Here is a 21762-nt window from a genome sequence, read left to right as displayed (position 1 = left end):
TTGCTTTTTGCAAGCTATTTATTACCTTTTTCCTGGTGATTTCACTGTTTAAAATGGCCCCCAAGCGTAGGGCTGATGTGCTGCTGCCTAGTGGTCCTAAGTGCAAGAGAGATGTGATAAGCCTTATGGAAAAAATTCCTGTGTTAAATAAGCTGGTTCAGGCATGAGTATAATGCTGTTGGCTGTTAGTGCAATGTTAATGAATCAGAGATGTATATTAAATAAGGTGTCTTGAAAGAGAAACATACAAAAAACAAAACTATATATTGATTGGTTGATGAAAGTCTTGTGACCAGAGGCTGGCAGAACGTAACTCTGTATTTATCTTGGAAGCAGTGGTTCAGTATTTGAAGTGACTTTATAAAACATAACTGCTGAAAAATCAGCTGTTTTTTGGTTTTCCTGAGATAAAAAAAATTCTTTTAAATCAGTATTAAAACTGTACTATAGAAAGTTATGGGTAATGGAATTAGATAGATGATTAAGAGTCCTGATGAGATCTTTTTGAGGGCAAGTTCATCACTGTATTTCCAGCACCTAGACCTGCACCTGTGCTGTACCTATGTCTGGTACATGGTAAATACTCAGTAAATATTGAATGAAAATAAGCATCCCAAAATTTCCTTAATGGCTTGCAGTTTAAATTTGATAGCATTGTTAGGATTAGGGTTTGCAGTGAAATTTCTGATTGTAGATAGTGCGATGACCTGCCCACAGAGGTTGGTGTGGTGAATATTTCGGTATTATAAATTTAGCATGACCTTGGCTTGATTTTTGATTCTTGTCATTCTTAAAGATGAAGGTGCTCTTTGCTTTTCTGGACTTATGTATAATAAATACTTAGGAGACCGTGTATTTTCAAATTAGATATTTCTGCTGGGTGCGGTAGCTCATACTTATATGAGCACATTGGGAGACGAAGGCAGGTGGATTGCATGAGCTCAGAAGTTTGAAACCAGCCTGGGCAACATGGCAAAACCCTGTCTCTACAAAAAATACAAAAATTAGCCTGGTGTGTGGCATGCACCTGTAGTCCCAGCTATTTTGAGATGTGTTCGAGCCACTTCACTCCAGCCTGGGTGACAAAGTGAGACCGTGTCTCAAAAAAAGAATAAATAAATAATAATTATAAATAATAATTATAAATAAATAAAAATTAAATATTTCCTCCCCTTCCAACTCTTGAGACATATGGGCTATGATAAAGGGTATTACAAATGGGAGTGTAAATTCACTTGTGAAATTGAGAATAGAAGGCATAAAAGACATTTTGAGGATCTATGAAATGGTCATATTGTAGTTACTGGAGAACAGTGAGATCTGAATAGACTATTAATTAGACTTCCAGTAATATTTATACCTAGGACACTTAAATTTTAATAAGGTTTCTCATTTAATAATTGACTTAATGGTAACTGATTATAATATAGTATGTTTTGATGATACTCCTGTGCCATAATAACAGTAGCTTTTAAACTGTAGAAATACTTTTTGATTACTGACCCAATGATACATGTACATTCATTTAAAGCTTACAAATCTTGTTAAACACGACTTATCCTTATTACATATGTGCACTCCATTTTCTTTCCTCTTTGGTACTATTTTATTAAAAAATGTTGTCTGAGACTCATTGTATTGATTAAGTGGCCCACTAATGGGCCCTGATCCACAGTTTGGAGAACATTGTTCAAACAAAACTAGGTGATAATTTTTGAAAGCTAGAAATTCCTGGGTCTTAATAGGAATGTACAAAGACATCACTGAAATCAAGTTTCAAAAATATAAAGTGTTGTAGATGATAGTTACTAAATCTTTCTGGGATAAAAAAAGTCTCTGTAGTATGTAATTATAGAAAGTGGTCTCCATTTTTGACATTACAGTTAATGATTTAGCTTTTAAAAATAAGTGTTTTTTCTTTTCTTAGACAACCACAGTTGAGCTAATGCCAGAAACCAGTAACTGGGACACTTGCTGCTAATAGAAGCATGTGATGTAACGGCTAGCCATCACATCACAAATATCTTTACTGATTTAAATTTTGGAGAAGGCTGAAGACATGTATTGTAATATAATTTTTATAGAGACTGAATAAAGCATTTGAAACACTGAGTCATTTCATATACTAAATTTGGAGTTTTTCATTTGAGATAACAAAGCTGTGGGAAATCAATGCTATGACAAGTAACATTTGACTATAAAATTTGATTTTTAAATTTCCATTTGTTGTAAATTTATACTTGTAAACAATATTGAATAACATGCTAAACATGAAAAGATACCTATAGGAACTTTCAGTGCTTCATATTGATATGTTCTTAGACTACTTTCTCTGTTTTATCTAGTTTGCAGTCTTAAGGAGGTCATTTGGCTTTGTCAAGTCCTAAATTATTGGGGCATGCGGATAAGAGAATCTGATTTTCTGTTCTATGTTTTGTAGATTCATCAGTGGTCATCAAATTAGAAGTATTCCAGCAACCTACATTTCTATTCATATAATCAGATTATGTCTAATGTTTTCTGTATTTAGCAGCTCATTTTTATCTTTGTTAGTAGATATTACTATATCAAAATTATAATTGTTTGTGAAAGCAAATAAATTATATTCATTTATGCTCAAAAATAATTTTTAAAAGCATTATTTTGAAGAATTCCTGTCTTTTTAATATAGATATTTAAATAAGTTAGTAAACTGAGAATAATTACAGTCTTGAATAGAAGTCATAAATATTTTATTACCATTTATTCACACATGTGGCTTTATGCTACATTAAATCTTTGTTATTTTTAGTAGTAGATGGATTAAGGTTTCAGTTAACGAGGCAAAATCTCTTGTAAAAATTAAAATATAAAGCAGTATAAGTAACTATGTTACAAAAAATTGTAAGCTGGATATTTCTGTGAATCTTCTCTCAGTAGTTTATATTTTAATGGGTGACTAATTTTTAAGTTTTCAAGATGCATTTTTCCATTCTCTTCCTTGTAATTTTTAAATCTAAAGCTTCTGTGAGGGAAATTTTCAGTTTTTGCCATTGACTGCATCTGCAGGTATAATACAACACTAAGATTATTCGTAGATCTTTTTAGCAACTGGTATAATTTTAATGTATGCTCTGAATTTTGTAGCTAATTCTATTTCTAATCATATTTTTGTTTTTGCCCGACTACTAGAAAGTGCAAAAAATACATTTGCTTTGAATGGGTAATGAAACTCATGGTATATTATTAGTATTATGTAGTTTTATTTCTAAGATTTTACTTCTCTGCTGATTTCTTTATGTAAATCTTTTCTTCATCCTTTTTGTAGTGCATGTATTACAAACTGCCCTAAATAAATTTTTATAACAAAGTTGGCTTTTAAATAAAGTGCCGATATTACTTAAGTTTTTAGGATAGATTGCTTCTAAGAATATATTTATAAAGCAATTCAGTGGGAAAATAACAGTATTCTCTTCAGTGGTTCTTAACTTTTTTTTTAAAGATCATATAGTCTTTTGATATCAAATCTGTTGAAAACTATGGATTTTCTCTTTAGAAAATTCTCAGGAAGTCTATGGATTTCAGGTTAAGAACTCCGCAGCTGTCTCCACTATTATTGATGGAGTCTGTTTTCATTAAAAGTAAGCAAGCAAAACCAAAACTGATTTGTAGAGGCACTTAATACTTTGCACTGTTAATTTTTTTGAAATATTCTTTTCAAATTTGACAGTGCTTTTTAGCTATCTTTAGGATGCAAGTTACTCATTTGTTGATAGTAGAATTGATAGATTAAATTAATGCCCGTATATGGAAAAGAAATATAAGCAGTAGTCTCTTGCCTCTTATTTCTAGTCTTTGAATTTTTCAGTAGATAGAACCACTTTTAGTTATTTCAGTTTTAAATGCTTCAGGTGGTTACTTTTATGAATTTTAAATAATAAGCATATACTTTTCTCTTTCATACTATGACAAATTTTTGTATTTTAATTCTCCACTAAGAATGAAATTTTAGCTCACATACTCCCACTTTCTCTTGTGTCTTTAAATGTTTGGGTAGTTATTAAGTTTACTTCATCTGTTACTTACCATTGATACTTGAAATAATGTTCTTACATCTCTATTTCTTGTTCTAGTAAATTTTTAGGTTATCTCTTAACTCCATACTTTGCGGGATGCGGATATTCTTGCCCTGTCCTTCCTTTTACCTTACCTGTTCCCCTTTAACAGCTGAGCTTCTGTCAGTTTCAATTGTAGCATTATTTAACACTGTCAAAGTTGGTTAAATTTATATTTTTATATGACTTTTATCTTGCATTTTTTCTTTTTGCTAAGGTTGAATTTAAAAGCTGAAAATCAGTTATCTATCTTGCAGTATTATGACAAGCTTTTGAATCAAGTAGTATGATAGAGTTGCTTTGCTTTCCTTTTTAACATTCTGCAGCCCCTTTTGGCCCCAGCTCAGGAAAATTTTCTTTTATGATTTCTTTTTTAAAATTTTCTCTGTCCTCCTTGTTAATTTTTATTATAAGTTGGAAGTTGGAGATATTAGATTGTTTCTATCTTTTTTTCTTTATTTTTTAATGTCTTTATATTTTTGTTTTAAATATTAGGATTATTCCCCCACTTTGTTCTTGTTTATTCCATTTAATGCAGCATTATTTTCTTATTATATTTGTGAGTTAATTTTACTTCTCAAAAGCCCTTAGGGGCTAATTGTTTCAATTTTTGCTGCTGTTTTTAAAGTTCTCCTCTGTTCTTAAAATGATCTGCTTCCCCAAGAGGTATTTTTCTTTTTTTTTTATTTGTTTTTTTTTTTTTTTGGAAAGCGTGTTTTTTGTACTGTTAGCTTTCCTGATGTATCTAGTGGTACTTGATTGTCAGTTTATATTTGTGATTGAGGGACTAGGCCAGTATTTCTGGGTAAATGGTTTAGGTTTCTTTTGCTGTTCTGTTTGCTCTGCTGTTTTTTTTCTTCATAAATTTCTTGGGATCCTGTACATGGATGGGACTTATTGACCAGAAATGTTTAGAGATAGAAAGAACTCATTTATTCATTTACAATATGAATTAACTGTCCTAGGTGCCAGGCAGTGTGCTAGGTTCAGGGATCATGAAGTTACATATACTAGAGCCCTTGTCATCAAATAACAACAGGCAATTATAAAACTGCATATAATATAAGAATATCCTTAGAAATTTCCAAGTCTAATCCTTCTATTTTATAATTATTAAAATGAGCTTAGACAGATTTAAGTGTCTTGCTCAATGCTATACAACTAAATAGGAGCTAAATGGGATTCCAGGAGTACTTTTGTTGAATTCTGTGCTCTTTATAATAGTACTTAGTCTAGCAAGCAGCATTAAAGAGGTCTGGAAGCAGCTATCAAGGATCCCAAGACTTGGGAGAATTGGTGTGTTGGAGCAGGATACAAAGCTTGGGACTTAGGTATAAGAGAAGGTTATGTATGCTACCTTATATAATACTCAATCTTAGAAAATCAGAGCTAGAGATTTTTCTTGAGGGCTTGAAGAAATAAGCAGCCATTTTGGAGAAGCCCACATGGCAAACTATAGGCAGCTTCTAGAAACTGTAGGGTAACCTGTAGAAACTGAGGGTGGCCTCCATCTGACAGCCAGCAAAAAGCTGGGGGCTCTCAGTTATACACTGCAAGCATATGAATTCTGCCCACAGTCTGAAGGAGCTTGGAAGAGGATTTTTTCCCCACTTGAACCTCCAGATGAGAAAGTATCCTAGCCAATACCTTGAATACAGCCTGAGCAGATCACTTAGCTAAGCTGTGCCCAGGCTTTGATCCACAGAGACTGCAAGATAATAAGTTTGTGTTGTTTTAAACCTCTAAGTTTTTAATAAGTTGTAACACAGTAATAGAAAACTAATAAACTTGGTCATGTCCAAGTGTGTTGTGTTGTTCAGCATAGTACCATTATATAATAAACACAATGCTTTCTCATCTAATTTGAGAACAAATAACACTCCATTGTGCATTAAAAGCGCGACAGTGAAAGTCCACTTTCTCTATTGGTTTTGACATGATCCATATGCATTGGTAATAAAAAAAATAAGTACGATGTAGTGGTAGGTTATGTGTGTGGCACTACTGTCAAGTTATAACTATGCCACTGCTATCATTCTCTGAGCAGCAGTGCGAAGTGATAAGAGCACCACATATAGTCTCTGTCACAACTATTCAGCTCTGCTCTTGTAGCACAAAAGCATCCATAACATGTAAAAAAATTAGCATGGATTCCTATACCATTTTATTTATGAAGACTAAACTTGGATTTCTTATCATTATCGCATGTTATAAAATGTTATTCTTCTTATAATCCCCCCCACAACTATGTAAAAATGTAAAGACTATTCTTAGGTCCAAGGTTCTATAAAAATAGGGAAATAGCTTGCAGGCTGTAGTTTCATGACTCCTGGTATAGACAAACATGGAGGCAATTCTAATACTGCTTGATAGGTGCTATCATAGGGAAAATACTATAACATACTAAGACTCTTACTAAGAAAATATTTTAATTAAAATTCTAATTTGTTAAAAGTATATTTGAAAAGTAAAAAAATACGTTATTACAAGTTTATGAACACTTACCTGAATGTACTAAACTAGATGGAATAAAATAGGAAATGGCTTAGTTTCTCCCTAACCACTATTGTCATCTATATATTTTGATTATTTTCGCTTCCCGACTCATGAATGATATCCTAGTCCGTTTTCACTGATTTCTTGTTATGTATCTTTATAAGAATAGTTCTGTTTTCTCAATGGATTACTTTTCAGATATCAAAATGACCTGTTCAAATTTTGATGTTCAATTTTAAGCTAACTCATCACTCTGTCTGCCTCTCTCTTCCTCCTAGTTTCAGACTTGGCACTTGACTCTGGATCCTCTATCGAGGAAGGGAAGTAGGTGTTATTTCTTCATTCTTCTTTCTTCCATTCTCCCATTCATTAGCTGCCCCTTGCTCCTCTAGGGTTCATGTAGGGTGAAGGAATAGGAAAGGGAAAAGGCAAAAGTCCTTTATGTGCTTTTAAATGCTTCTATTGTGGAACAGTTTTGGTTCTCCAGAGTCTTCATATGGACCTCTTATGTAAAATGAACCAACCCACCTACACATATTTCTATACATAAGTATTTATATGCATGCACAAGCATTAAAAGCTTTGGAGCATACACATTGAATGAAAAGTAATGATTCTCTCTGACAAGGGGAGGTGGGATGGAGGACAAGGGGTATGGATATCCCAAGGGATATTTTTACTTCATTGTAATATTGGAATTCTTATTACATGTAGCATGCTTTTTTTGGGTATTTGATTAATTGAACATAAATGAAAAGCTTTATATTGAAAATAACATGAAAATTTGCCAAAAGAAAATTACTTCCTTCTAAATTGAAAAAGTACAGAAGGGATTGTTTTAAAAAAAACTTCTTAAAGCTAGATAGGAGGAATTAGTTCTAGTTTTCCGTTCCACTATAGGGTGACTATAGTTAACGGTAATGCGTAGTTTCAAATAGTTAGAAGGAGTATATTGAATGTTCCCAACACAAAGAAATCATAAATGTTTGAGATGATGCCTATGCTAATTACTGTGATGTGATCACTTTATAGTATGTGTATTGAAACATCACCATGTACCCCATAAATATGTACCATTATATGTCAAAACTTCTAAAATAAAATATTAAGTTCATCATCTATTTAAAAAGTGGCATAAAAAAAGAAATAATGGGCAAAGGACATGAATAGACATTTTTCAAAAGAAAATATACATATGGCCAACGGCATATGAAAAAATATTCAGCATCACAAATCATCAGGGAAATGCAAATTAAAACCACAATGAGGTATCATCTTACTTCAGTTATAATGACTGTTACTAAAAAGACAAAAAAATCACAGATGTTGGTGAGGATGCAGAGAAAAGGGAATTCCTATACACTGTTGGTGGGAATGTAAATTAGTGAAACCTATGTGGAAAACAGTATGGAGACTTCTCAAATAACTGAAAATAGAACTACCACTGGATCCAGCAATCTCACTACTGGGTATCTACCCAAAGGAAGAGAAATCAACATATCAAAAAGATACTTGCACTCCTACGTTTATGGCAACACTGTTCACAATAGCGAAGATATAGAATGAACCTAAGTGCCCATCAAAGGATGAATGTGTAAAGAAAATGTAGTGTATATATATAATAGAATACTATTCAGCCATAAAAAAGAATGAATCATGTCTTTTGCAGCAACATGGTTAGAACTGGAGGTCATTATCTTAAACAAGCTAGGAACAGAAAGTCAAATATCACGTGTTCTCACTTATAAGTGGGTACTAAAAATGTTTATACATGGACTTAGAGAGTGGAATGACACACAGTGGAGACTTGGAAGGGTGAGGGGATGGGAGGGAGTGGGATGATGAGAAACTAATTAGTGGGTACAATGTACATGTTTTGGATGATGGTAAAAGCCCTGAGGTTGACCATATGCAATCTGTGTTTGCAACAAAATTGTACATGTACCCCATAGATTTGTACAAAAACAAAAGCAGTATTTTAATGTAAGTTTTACAGTAATGGTATACTGGGGAAAACATACATGTTGAGATGAAACATGCAATTTTTTGTGTGTGTATGGGAGCAGTTTTTAAAAATCATGTTTTGAGATGCAATTTACATACAATGCATAGATTTTAAATACAGTTTGATGAGTTTTGGCAAATGTATATATCCATGTAATTTCCTTCCAATTAAGATGTAGAACATTTCTTTCCTCCAGAAAGTTTCCTCATGACATTGTACAGTCAAATTTCCCACCATCCTACTTAACCGCTGATAGGGTTTCTATCACCACAGCTTAGTTTTGCTGATTCTAGAGCTAAATATAACTAGAATCATATAATAGGTAATTGTTTATGCCTGACTTCTTTTACTCAGTCTAATATCTGAGAAATTCACCATATTGTTGCATGTATCAGCAGTTTGTTCCTTTTTAATGCTGAGTAGTCATCTATTATATGACTGTACCAATTTGTTGATTCCTCTGTTAATGCACATTTTGATTGTTTCCAGTTTTTGACTATTACTATAAGTGAGGCTGCTGTAAACATTAGTGTACAAGTCTTTTTCTAAACATGCATTTTTATTTCCGTGTGTAAACATCTAAGAGTGGCATTGCTAGATCATAGGATAGGTGTATATTTTACTTTGTCGGAAACTGTCAATCTTTTTTCCAAAGTCATACTATTTTTTACTCCCACCAGCACTTTTTTGAGAGTTCTAGTTCTTCATTCTTACCAACACTTGATATTGTCAGTCTTTTAAATGTTAGCTATTGTAATGGCTGTGAAATGATATTTCATTATGGTTTTAATTTATATTTGCATGACAAGTAATGATTTGAGCACTGCTTCATATGCTTTGTGGCAATTTGTATATATTCTTTGTGAAAAGAGTCTGCTCAAATGATTTCTGTATTTTAAAAAATGGAGTTGTTCAGTGAGAACACATGGACACAGGGAGGGGAATATCACACACAGGTGCCTGTCAGGGAGTGGGGGGCTAGGAGAGGAATAGCATTAGGAGAAATGCCTAATGTAGATGACGGTTTGATGGGTGCAGCAAACCACCATGGCACATGTACCTATGTAACAAACCTGCATGTTCTGCACATGTATCCTAGAACTTAAAGTTTAATAATTTTTTTAAAAAGTTGTTTTTCTTATTCAGTTGCAGCGTATTTATACACACTCATATAAAATAATTTAGCCCATTGTGAAGTGTTTGTATTTGTTTTTTTAAAGCTGTCGTTTGATGAGAAATGATTGATTTTGATGACTCTGTAAGATTTTTAATGATTAGTGATTTTAGCACCTTCTAAGAAATTTTTACTTACCTTAAGATAGCAGAGATACCTCTCTGTGGTTCTGGTATTTGTATTTAGGTCTATGATCCATTTCAAATTACTATTTTTTAAAAATACATTTTTGTAGAAACAGGGTTTTGCTTTGTTTCTCAGCCTGGCCTGGCCTCAAGCAATCCTGCAGCCTTGGCCTTCCAAAATGCAGGAGTTATAGACATGAGCCACCACGCCTGGTTGTGGGTTGAATTTTGTCAAACATAATCTCTTGTCTGTAGAAATTATCCCATTGGGCTGTAATGCCAGCACTTTGAGAGGCTGAGGCGGGTATATTGCTTGAGCCTAAGGGTTTGAGACCAGCCTGGGCAACATGGCAAAACCTTGTCTGTACAAAAAACAGAAGTAATTAGCTGAGTGTGGTGGTGTGCGCCTGTGGTCTCAACTACTTGGGAAGCTGGGGTAGTAATATCACCAGAGCCTGAGCAAGTCAAAGCTGCAGTGAGCTGTGATTGTGTCACTGCACTCCAGCACTCAGCCTGGGTGACAGAGCAGGTTAAAAAAAAAAAAAAAAGGTCCCTGTGGGTTTCTTTTTTCTGTTAGTTTGATGGTGCGTTGATTTCAAATGTTAAGTCAATCCTGCATTTCTAGTATTAAACCCTGTTTGCTTATTATTTGTTAAACTTTCTACATATTTGCTTATGTTGTGAAGAATTTTTGTATCTATGCTCATGAGAAATGCAGGTTTAATTTTCTTTGCTTGAATTGTTTTTGTCAGGCTTTTGTATTAGGAATGTGCTGATCTCACAAAGTAAATTGATTATTCTTGTGTCCTGAAAGAGCTTTAGAATAGTATTACTTTTTCCTAATATTTGATAAAATTCACCAGTGAAATCATCTTTATGGGAATACTTTTTTTTAATAGATTAAGTTTTAAAAATAGATATGGAACTTTTGATATTTTGTTTCACCTTGTATCCCTATATTACATTTTTCAAAGAATTTGTCCATTTCATCGGTATTAAATTTATTGACCTAAAGTTACTCATAGTCCTTTGTCCTTCAGTATTTATAGGATCATTTTGATATCCCTTCTTTCATTGTTCTTATTGGTAATTTGTATATTCTCTTTTGTTCTTGATCATTTTTGCTAAGAGGTAGAAATTTCGTTAACCTTTTTCAAAGAAACAGTTTTTGTCTTTACTTTTTCTACTGTGGTCTATTTTCTGTTTTGTTGATTTTCCTATCTGGATAATTTCTTTGGAAATTATTGACACTTTCTTCTGCTTTATCCAGTTTGCCATTGAGTGTATCTAGTGAAGGTTTTCATTTCAGATATGACAGTTTTTATTCGAGGTTCTCTTTTTTTTTTTCTCTTTGTTTTGGTATTTTTCTGTTTATCAGCTGAGAATTCCTGTTTTTGCTCATTAAGACTATATTTTCCTATAAGTCTATGTTAGTAGTAACTCTACTGAAGTACTTCCTCAACTCTTGTCTGATTTGCTCTTTTCTTTAGCTGTTTTAAGAAGGAAGTCCAGATAACCAATTAAAAACTTCTTTTCTAATATAGGCATTTAAAGCTTCTAGTTTTCTGCTAAGTATTAGAATTACAAATTAGATTTTTTTCTAATTTCTGTTGTGATTTTTTATCAACTCATGAATTTAAATGTGCGTTTAATTTTCAAATTTTGGGACTTTTGTAGCTGCTATACAGCTATTGATTTCTAATTTAATTATTATTTTTTTAAATTTTTTTGAGATAGTATCTCGCTCTGTTGCCCAGGCTGGAGTGCAGTGACATGATCTTTGCTCACTGCAACCTCCACCTCCCAGGTTCAAGTGATTTTCCTGCCTTAGCCTCCCGAGCAGCTGGGGCTACAGGCATGCGCCACCATGTCTGGCTAATTTTTGTATTTTTTGTAGAGATGGGGTTTAACCATGTTGGCCAGACTGGTCTCGAACTCTTGACCTCAAGTGATATACCCACCTTGGCCTCCCAAAGTGCTGGGATTATAGGCATGAGCCACCAAGTCTGGTGATTTCTAATTTAATTCTATTTTGACCAAATATACTCTGTAATATTTTAGTTACTTGAGATTTAAATTATAGCACAGCGTATGATTTTTCTTGGTGAGCATCGAAAGGGAATTTTATTTTGTGGTATTTTATGAATGTTAGTTAGCTCAAGGTAGTTGATGGTATTATCTAGATCTACCATATACATACTGATCTTTTGTCTTACACCTTGTTGTCTTATACCTTGTTGATTATTGAAAGCATGGTATTAAAATTTTTTTAACAATGATTGCCTTTTTTCTTTTTAGTTTTGTTTTGCCTCATTTTGCTCATATATATTTATGGTTTTTATGTCTTTCTGTTGAATTGATATTTTTATCATTATGAAATGCACCTCTGTAAATTTGGAGATAATCCTTTGTTTTGATGTCCAGTTTGTATGATAATATTATAGCCTCACAAGCTTCGTATATGTGCTGTTTACACAGTATATCTTTTTCTATTATTTAACTTTCAGTCTATCTTATATTTGTATTTGTTTGTTTATTTTGAGACAGGGTCTCACTCTGCTGCCCAGGCTGGAGTGCAGTGGCTCAATCTCAGCTTTCTACAACCTCTGCCTCACAACTTCAAGCCGTTCTCCCACCTCAGCCCCCCAAGTAGCTGGGACTACAGGTGTGCACCACCACTCCTGGCTTTTTGTTTTTGTATTTTTAGTAGAGACAGGCTCTCACCATGTTGCCCAGGCTGGTCTTGAACTCCTGAGCTCAAGAGAATCATCTACCTCTGCCTCCCAAAGTGCTGGGATTACAGTTGTGAGCCACTGCTTGTCTTTGTATTTAAAATAGTTTCTTGTAAACAGTTTGTAGTTGAGTCTTGCTTTTTTATATAGTCTGACAATTTTTGCCTTTTTGGGGGAAAATCTGGTCTATTTCATTTTATGTATGTTTTAAAGTCCACTGTCTTGCTATTTGTTTTATTTTATCTCGTATGTCTTTTGTTTCTCTTCTGTTGTTTCAACCAAGTAGTGTTTAATCTTCCATTTTATTTCTTGTCCTGGCGTTTTAGCTATTCCTATTGTAACTAATTTTTTATTGTTTGAACTAGGTATTAAAATGTGTGTTTTAACTTATCATTGGCTACCTGGAATTAATATGGAACCACATAATTCTTCACAAATATAATATTTTCCCCATCTGTTTTATTTTTAATTTATATATTTAACAAAAGTTATATATATATTTATTGTGTAGAACATGATATTTTGAAATAAGTATACATTGTGGAATAGCTAAATAGAGCTAATTAACATATACATTACCTCACATTTTTTTGTGTGTGGTGAGAAGACTTAAAATCTTCTCTCAATAATTTTCAAGAAGGAATCTTAAAACAGTGTAATTCCATTTACAACTCTCCCTCATTGCCATTTATGTTGTCATATATTTTACTTTTACCTGTTGTATATGATACTAAGAAATTGTGTATGCTTTAAATAGTAATTTATCTTTAAAGGAAAAGAATAACCATGCATTTCCTAGTTTCAGTGCTCTTGATTTCTTCTTAAAGTTTCAAATTTCTGTCTGGTATTATGTGATTTACTTCAGCTTAAAGGACTATTTTAAAAGCATTTCTGTTGTGCAGGTCTGCTGGCAACTAATTCTCAGCTTCCCTTCATCTAAAAATGGCTTTTTTTCCTCCTTGTTTTAAAAAATAATATTACTGGATGTAGAATTCTGAATTCATCAACACCTGTGGCAAAAAGAGGGGAAAAATAATTCTAGGTTGAAAGTTTTTATTCCCCCTTTCATTGCTTTGAAAATATCCTTCCATTTTCTTTTGGGCCTCCGTTGTTTTTGATAAGAAGTTAGTTCCCCTGTATGTCACGTGTATTTTTTTCTCTCTTGGCTTTCAAGATTTTTAAAATTTTTGGATTTTAGTAGCTTGACTGGTATGCCTAGATTTAGTATTTTTGTTTGTTTGTTTTACCAAATTTGGGGAGTTTTTAGCTGTTTATTTGATTTCTTCTTTTTCTCCAGTTAAATAGGATTCTAACAGCTATTTATTAGTGTTAAAGTCGTGTCTTCTAATTCAAACATCAGGGTCATCTTGGGGTCTGTCTCCTTTGACAACTTTGTTTCTTGGCCATGGGTTACATTTGATGCTGCTTTACATGTTTGGTAATTTTTAGTTGTGTCATGGACATTGGAAATTCAGTATTGTTGAGAGTCTGGCTTTTTGTCTTTTTGAGACTTGAGTTTTGTTCTGGAATGCAGTTAATGTGCTCAGAGCTACTCTGAATCCTATCTAGGTTTATTTTTAGACTTTAGTTGGGACAGTCTAGAGTAGGCCTTATGTTGGGTATGGTCCTTACTTTTAAGAGTTTTTATGGCGTCTGAGCTGAATGCCTCAGTTCAGCTGGGATATTAGTGAGTTTCTTTTACTATGACTGAGTAGGAACTTTAAGGTCTCTCAGTTCTGTGCAGCTTCCAGTGTCTCCATTCTTCATTTAACACTGTAGTAACTATTTTCTGCTTCGTTTTTTAAGACTATTCCCTTGCACACATGTAGCGTAGCCTTCTGCCCTGCTGCCACCTTACCTCACCACACCACTGCAAAACTCCTTCATTTTTGATACTGTGTACCGCGAATTTCATTTACTTCAACAGCTGCAATTTCTGATCTGTGATCACTGGTGTGTTGCCTGAGCCTCACCTCCTTGTGCTGTGGTCAGGAAATTGCTCCTAGCCAGAGAGCTTGGATGAAGGTGAGACTCACCTTTTGTGTTTTTTTCTCAGGGATCACAGTCTGTACTGCCTATTATTTGATGCTTAAAAACAGGTGCTTCATATGTTTTGTCCAGCTTTGTACTTGTTTACAACAAGCAGAGATGTTCAGTATAGTTACTCTGTCATGGCTGGAAGCAGAGTGAACAGGAGCTCACAGTTTCATCTGCAAATAAGAGTATGGCAAATAAAACAAGAAACTTCATAAATAGACTGGATGTTAGGACTGATTGTGGAATCCTAATTAGGGAAAAGGAGTCAGGCTGGTGGGAGCAGGGGAGCGTAAAAAGAAAAAGCAGATAAGCTGTAAGTCCGCCTTTCTTCATAGTCCAGGACACGTAGCCCTCCTGCCCAAAAAACTCACCGTCTTCCTGTGCCCAACTTAACACCAGATCTTCTGCTGATAGAAAAATGCAGGTTAGCTCACTGCAACCTTGGCATTATCAGTGCTGCACATAGCCCTCTCCAGCACAAGAACGATCCTATAAAATCCCCACCAAGCCTTGGTGTCTTTTCAGTCAGCTCCTCTCTCGCTAATCTGCCCATTGCTTTCTTGCAAAGTGTTTTCCTACTTTTTCTAATAAGTCTGCTTTTCTTTACCATCTGTCTTGGTAAATTCCCTTATTGCCTACACCACAGGCCCCAGTTAGTCACTATTTGTAACAGTAATTGTATATTTGGGGAGTTGCTGAAAATTACCAGAAAATACTATTTGTTTCAACACTTGTTGTGGTTGCATTATATAATTAGAAAATTTCTGTAATAGGAATAGCTATTTGATATCAATCCTTGTTTCTTCGTTAGTGACTGTATTTTGAAGTTACAGCTTCTTTAACAGCAAAGAATGAGAACCCACTCAAATTGTTCAAACAAAAGTAGGGAAATCCTATAAGGGTGCAGAATTACCACAGAATTGAGGTACATTTGATCACTGCAATTTCCAGAGAATATGAATGGGGCAGACTCTTCCAAAAGCCTTGAAAAATATTTTGAGCTTTAATGTTGTTATCTGTGTGTTAGAAATTTAATACCTAATTTCTGCATCTGATAAGGTTGATGCCTGTCAACATTTCATAGTCTTGCAAAATTACATTTATGTTTTTAAGGCCCAGGTTAAATGTTATATAAGAATTAATTGTTTTCCTTGAGGGATAGGAAGAATGTTCTTGATGTTGTCAGTTCTGTGCTCCAATCCCATGTGTAATTATAGGGTAATATTTGAATAAATGAAAATCATATGAGAATATATATTTAAAAAAGACTGAAAATTATTAAGTAGATGAACATGGGGAATATATATTTTTATTAAGGTATTTTATTTTTATAATTCATTCTCTTTCTGCTTCTAAATTGAAAATCTTATATTGACTTACTGGAATTTTTTGAGTACTTTTTGTCTAATTGAGGTAATTTTAAGTTGGGAGGTTTATATTAGTGAATGTATGTTGATTTATGAAACAATATAATTTTGTTCTTTAATTTTTAAGAAGTAATTGAATCCCTGATATCTTTGTTTCATATCTTTGGTATTAAGGTATATAAATAAAAAAGTGTACTGTGGTTTGATTTCAATGGGCATCAATAGATAGCAGTAATTCTTGCCTAAACTTTTGTTATGTTATCTAATTTCCCAGACACGTATTTTAAAATTCTTAGTTGACTAATTTCATTTTCTTAATATTCTAGCTCTCTATCAATATCAGCTCACATCATTGAAAAGATAATTTTGAAGACATGTTTTGCTGAAAAGACAACTGAGAAAAATTTTACGAATGGGATGAGCATGCTGCAGTTAATTGACTACCTACTGCAATTTGAATGTTAACATTACCCATCTGGTACAGTTACCTAGTGATGTACCTATTTTCACAATACCCTATTTCAGTGTGCTTGTCTTGATTAAAGAATTCAAAGTGGAGTACCGCAAACTTGATATGGAAAATAAAAAGAAAGACAAGGACAAATCAGATGATAGAATGGCACGACCTAGTGGTCGATCAGGACACAACACTCGAGGAACTGGGTCTTCATCGTCTGGAGTTTTAATGGTTGGACCTAACTTTAGAGTTGGAAAAAAAATTGGATGTGGCAATTTTGGAGAATTACGATTAGGTAAGACTATTTTTTTTTTATTCCATTATGTTATAAACATTTTAAAAATTGGAAGATACTTTCTAATGAAAATGATTTAGTTATTTAATTGTTTAGTTGTTTAATGGTTGTGGTAATTTTAAAGAATACGTATGTTGGAAATTTCTTTTGTACTTGTATTTTCATGTGTAAGAAATTCCCTAGTACAGGAATGTCTACTTTAACCACCCGGAGATTGACCATCCAGATTATGAGAAAACAATTAAATTAAAATAGCCCAGTAGGCTGAAATAGCTGCCAGTAAAGCCTTTGCAGTGTTCTTTAGGAATGATCTGTAGGCTACTTTTTCAGATTCAAAAATGATTAGTAACTGATAACTTTTGGGGCATAGGGATGGCTTAAAGTCAAGTTAATATACTGAAACTGCATAGAATTAATGAAATTTACATCACTGTAATTTAATTTTTTCTTTTCTACCCTTCCTTCTGCCCCAAGTATGTCTGGGGTGGAACTCAGGAGTCTATATTCTTAACAAGGGGCTCAGAGTATTGATTCAGGTTATTATAATTAGGCAAGTTTGGGAAACACTGGACTAATTAAGCTTCCTAACTCTATATTCAAGGCAACTGGAACTCAGTGAGGGAAAGTTAATTGTCAGATGTTCACAACAATTGAATAACAAGCTCAGGATCAAAATCTAAGTGTTTTAACTTCTAATACAGTAGTGATGTAGCTTTTCCATTGCAGAAAACTAAGAAGGAGGGTGGTATGGTTGTATAGAAGTCAGTATTTAGGTACCCTGAGGGCTCTGGTCAGTGGACCACCAGTAGTGAACTTTAGATGTAAAAAGAAAATTTGACTTCACAGTTTCTTTTCGATTCAGTCCTGCTGCTAGAAATAAATCCAATTTTATGTTTACCTATTCAACTACTTCTCCTTTTCGTCTTGTAAAGTACCCTAATTTGTAGTGACTCCTTCATCTTACTAGTTTTGTGTAGTTGATACACGTTAAATATTTGAATGAAGCAAGCCAATAAAAGGCAGTAATATAGTTTATACATAGTTGTTACATGTTGTGGCTGGCAGGCTCACATTTAGTAGGGACTCAAATATTTGAAAGGGTGAATGTTTTATGTTTTATTATTTGAAGGATATTGAATTAGATACTTTGAAATTCTTAAATTATTTCAGACTTTGGAGTTAGAGAAAACATTATTTACGTGTTTATAATCTGTTGTTATTGTATATAATTCTCAGGAACATCCATCCAGTACTTATTACATATTTATCATGTACCAGGCATGATTAGTCATTGATAATATGCTGGAAAAATATAAAAATAGTGCCTTATGGAGCAGATAAGTCATTTAACCACTCAGGGCCTCACATTTTTTTTTATATCAGGATTATTTCCACTTCCTAGGTTATTGTTATAGGATTAAATTTAGATGATAATGTAAAAAGACCAACACTATACTTGCATATACTTTGGCCATTTTTATTCAGAATCTGATTCATATAATTTATTTCAAAATAACTACACATACACAGATATATATGTATTTGTGTGAATACACACATATATACACACACACGGCACATGTATATAGGGGGGTGTGTGTGTGTGTGTGTGTGTGTGTGTATTCACACAAAGCTAGTTGACCATTTTAACAAGGGCAATATGAGAAGTATGAGAAACTATATGTACCATATACTGAGGCTATATATGTCATGTACTGAAAAAGAAGTAAAACACCCCTTTCTTTTGTAGTCTGTGAATAGGCAGGAATAGGAGTATGATGGCTTCTTATTACATCTATCTGTCTATTCTATCTATCTGATTTATGTATGGGTCTTTGATATGTGTGTGTGTGTGTGTATATATATCTGTATATTTATGTAAATTTATTTAAATGTATTATCTCTATATCTCTGTGTTTTATGTATACTTTTAATATGTACGTGTAGAGCTAGTTTAATCATTTATTCTTCCTTTTTCATAGACTTCTAAAAGGGTATTTTACTGCTTTTTCAAAAAGCCTCAGATGGTTTCTTTGTTAAGAAAACATTATTACAAGCATTAGTCTTTCTATACCTGGATAAACACTAATGTTAAAAGCTGGTTTATATTCTTAAAGTACTTTCTTTAAAACCTCATTAATAGATACATCTTTAACATTTGATTACTGGTACTGAAATTTTATATGGTTAGTATTGGGTAAGAAAGACTATAAGGTATACTATAGGTAAGTGATTTTCAAAAAGGTGCTGTTGGTATTTGGGCCTGGGCAGTTCTTTTTTGGGGTAGAAGACTGTCCCAGACATTGCAGGGCATTTAAAACTTGAGACCTGTGGTGCTTGGCATGGTGGCTCACATCTATCATCCCAGAACTTTGGGAGACCAAGGCAGGAGGGTGGCTTGAGGCCAGGAGTTCAAGACCAGCCTCTGCAACATAGCGAGAGTCTATCTCTACAGAAAATAAAAAATTAGCCAGGTATGATGGTTTATGCCTATAGTCCTAGCTATTCAGGAGCCTGAGGCAGAAAGATCACTTGAGCTGAGGAGTTTAAGGTTGCAGTGAGCTATGATTGTGCCACTGCATTCTAGCCTGGGTGACAGAGTGAGACTCTGTTTCAAAAAAAAAAAAAAAGTCCATGAGATTAAAAAAAATAAGTAAACATTTAAAATAATAATTTTAAATTATATTTATTTGCTTTTAAATTTAAATATGTGTTTATCATTTTTATCTGGATTCTGTTTTTATTTTAAAATGAACAGTCAAGTGTGGTGGGGCATATCTGTAGTTCCAGTTACTGGAGTGGAGTGGCTGAGCTAGGAGGATCACTTGATTCTAGGAGGTTGAGTCTAGCATGGACAGTATAGTGAGATCCTGTCTCTAAAAAAAATAAAAATAAATAAGGATGGTGATTTGGTGTGCAGATGCTCCTTAACTTAAGATGGGTTTACATCCTGATAAACCCATCTTAAGTTGAAATATCATAAGTTGAAAACGGGCGTTTTATAGACATAATGACATTGGAAACCCCAAAACACAATATCCAGAAAATGCTGGCCACGCAGTACGGTGTAGAATATTGGTTGTTTACCCTCGTGGTTGTGTGGCTGACTGAGAGCGGCAGCTCACTGCATCTGCCCAGCATAGTGAGATAGTATCCTGCTTCATATTGCTAGTTCAGGAAAAGATCAAAATTCAAAGTATGGTTTCTATTGAATACGTGTTGTTTTTACATCATTATATAAAGTTGAAATATCTCAAATTGAACCATCATAGTTGAGAACCATCTGTGTTTGTAGTTGTCTTTTATGTGTTGGTAGTAAGGTTTGCATTCTGCATTGGTAGATGTATCTAGTTCAGGCAGTCAAACTCCTAGGAATGTTTTTGACAGGCACTGAATAAGACCAAACATAGCTAGCTAAAATATAGGGTCGTATTATATATGTATTTTTATTTTTCTGTATATTATGATGTTTTGACGTCTTAAAAAACCTTTCTGGCTGGGAAGAGATTGCCCCTCCAGAGGTTAGCCAATTCTTAGAAGTAGCCAAAAACTGAGCTGGAATCATGCCTATGATATGCGCACTAACCAATCCCCACCCCTTTTCTATCTGGCCCATACACCTAGGAGGCAATATCCTCTACCTTATCATCCCCAGGGCCAGGTACCTGGAAGCTAGAGACCCATTCTTATGGCCCAGAAGTCACTGGAATTATTCAAACTAAGTAATCCTTAACTATTTACCCTGCCCTGCCTTGCCTTTCCCTGGGAAACCCCAGTAAATGCTTTGGCCTAGGCATTTCCCTCGCTCGTTTTTCTGACACCTAACCAAAACCTAGCGTTTCCCCTGTGATCCTGTGTGGCATGTGATGTGACTTCCTGTCCAGAATTTGTAAGTATAATAACCTTTGTTTTCATGAGGGACTTCCCTTTGTACTCTGTGGCCACATCTGTCTATCATATAAAAGAGCACAGAAGAGAATATTATGTATTGCTTTATGAATAACCATGTCTGAAATAAGACATTGTAACTTTTGACATAATTAAGTATGCCACAGGAGCTTCCATAACATCTCTTATTTTTGTTCTTTTCTTATTCCTACATAGCTAGTAACTCCTTATTTTATTGTTTATATTTGATAATTGCTTTGTTGAAAATTCTGCAGGCCTTACAATATATTATCAAATGAATATATAGATTTGAATGGGTTCATCATTTTCATGTTTATTGATTTTTCTGCTGTTTCTAACCAAAGCTACCATAAAACTTACCTGAAAAATATAATAACTAAGGAATAGACTGTAAGACAGTAACAAAAAAATTCAGTATATAGTGGTTCCAAGCAAATGGTTTATTTTCATTTCACACCACACAGACCAGAGGGAGAAACCTCAAGGCTGTCAGGGTACCTCTGCATCCTTAATATGTGACTTCAGTCTCTGTGCACAAATTGCTTTAGCTGTTTCCATCTCCCAGCCAGCAAGAATACAGAAAAAAAGGGGCAGGAGCGTATACATTCCTTTCTGGAAGTGAGGAGGAACATACTTAATGTCCATTGATATTTAGAACTTAAGTCACATGGCCACACTAAGCCGAAAGAGAGGCGGGCAGTGTAGTCTTTAGCTGGGCAGCCATTTTCAAGCTTGGGCATTCTGTAGGGGGAGAATGGCTATTGGTGGGTAAATAGTTGTTTCTGCTGTAAACATATACAGTTTTTGAAGAAAATAGTTTTTGATAATTACCACCCCAAAGCCACAAAATTGTTAAAACTATATTTTCAAGTTTAATATGGCACAATGCTTTACTGGAAATGTCTTTTAAAATTGGATTAAAACATCACTTAACTGGCACCAGTTTACTTGGATTTTTCTTTTGATGGGATTCTCACTACATGCACATTCCTTCCCTTTTATTCACACCTTACTCACACCATCCATAAACACATACTTTGCATCATTTGTTTGTTTACGTGTATAACGAAT

General features: G+C 34.0%; 1 protein-coding gene across 12 annotated transcripts in view; it reads left to right on the top strand.

Annotated features, from left to right (window-relative positions):
• Nucleotides 1-21762, top strand: part of CSNK1G3 (casein kinase 1 gamma 3) — a 105424-nt gene that overhangs the window by 18009 nt on the left and 65653 nt on the right. For 5 of the 12 annotated variants that reach the window (XM_050795556.1, XM_050795554.1, XM_050795557.1 and 2 more), the window contains exon 2: nucleotides 16357-16782. In XM_050795556.1, coding sequence (XP_050651513.1) covers nucleotides 16605-16782 — 178 coding nt within the window. In that variant the 5' untranslated portion in view covers nucleotides 16357-16604. Of the gene's footprint in view, nucleotides 1-4582; nucleotides 6915-13146; nucleotides 14652-16356; nucleotides 16783-21762 lie in introns of those variants that run through there. The other 7 variants (XM_050795552.1, XM_050795547.1, XM_050795551.1 and 4 more) reach the window with 6 other exon arrangements.

The sequence above is a fragment of the Macaca thibetana genome, chromosome 6 (assembly GCF_024542745.1).
Source record: "Macaca thibetana thibetana isolate TM-01 chromosome 6, ASM2454274v1, whole genome shotgun sequence".
NCBI lineage: Eukaryota > Metazoa > Chordata > Mammalia > Primates > Cercopithecidae > Macaca > Macaca thibetana.
This window is presented reverse-complemented; position numbering and strand designations above follow the sequence as displayed.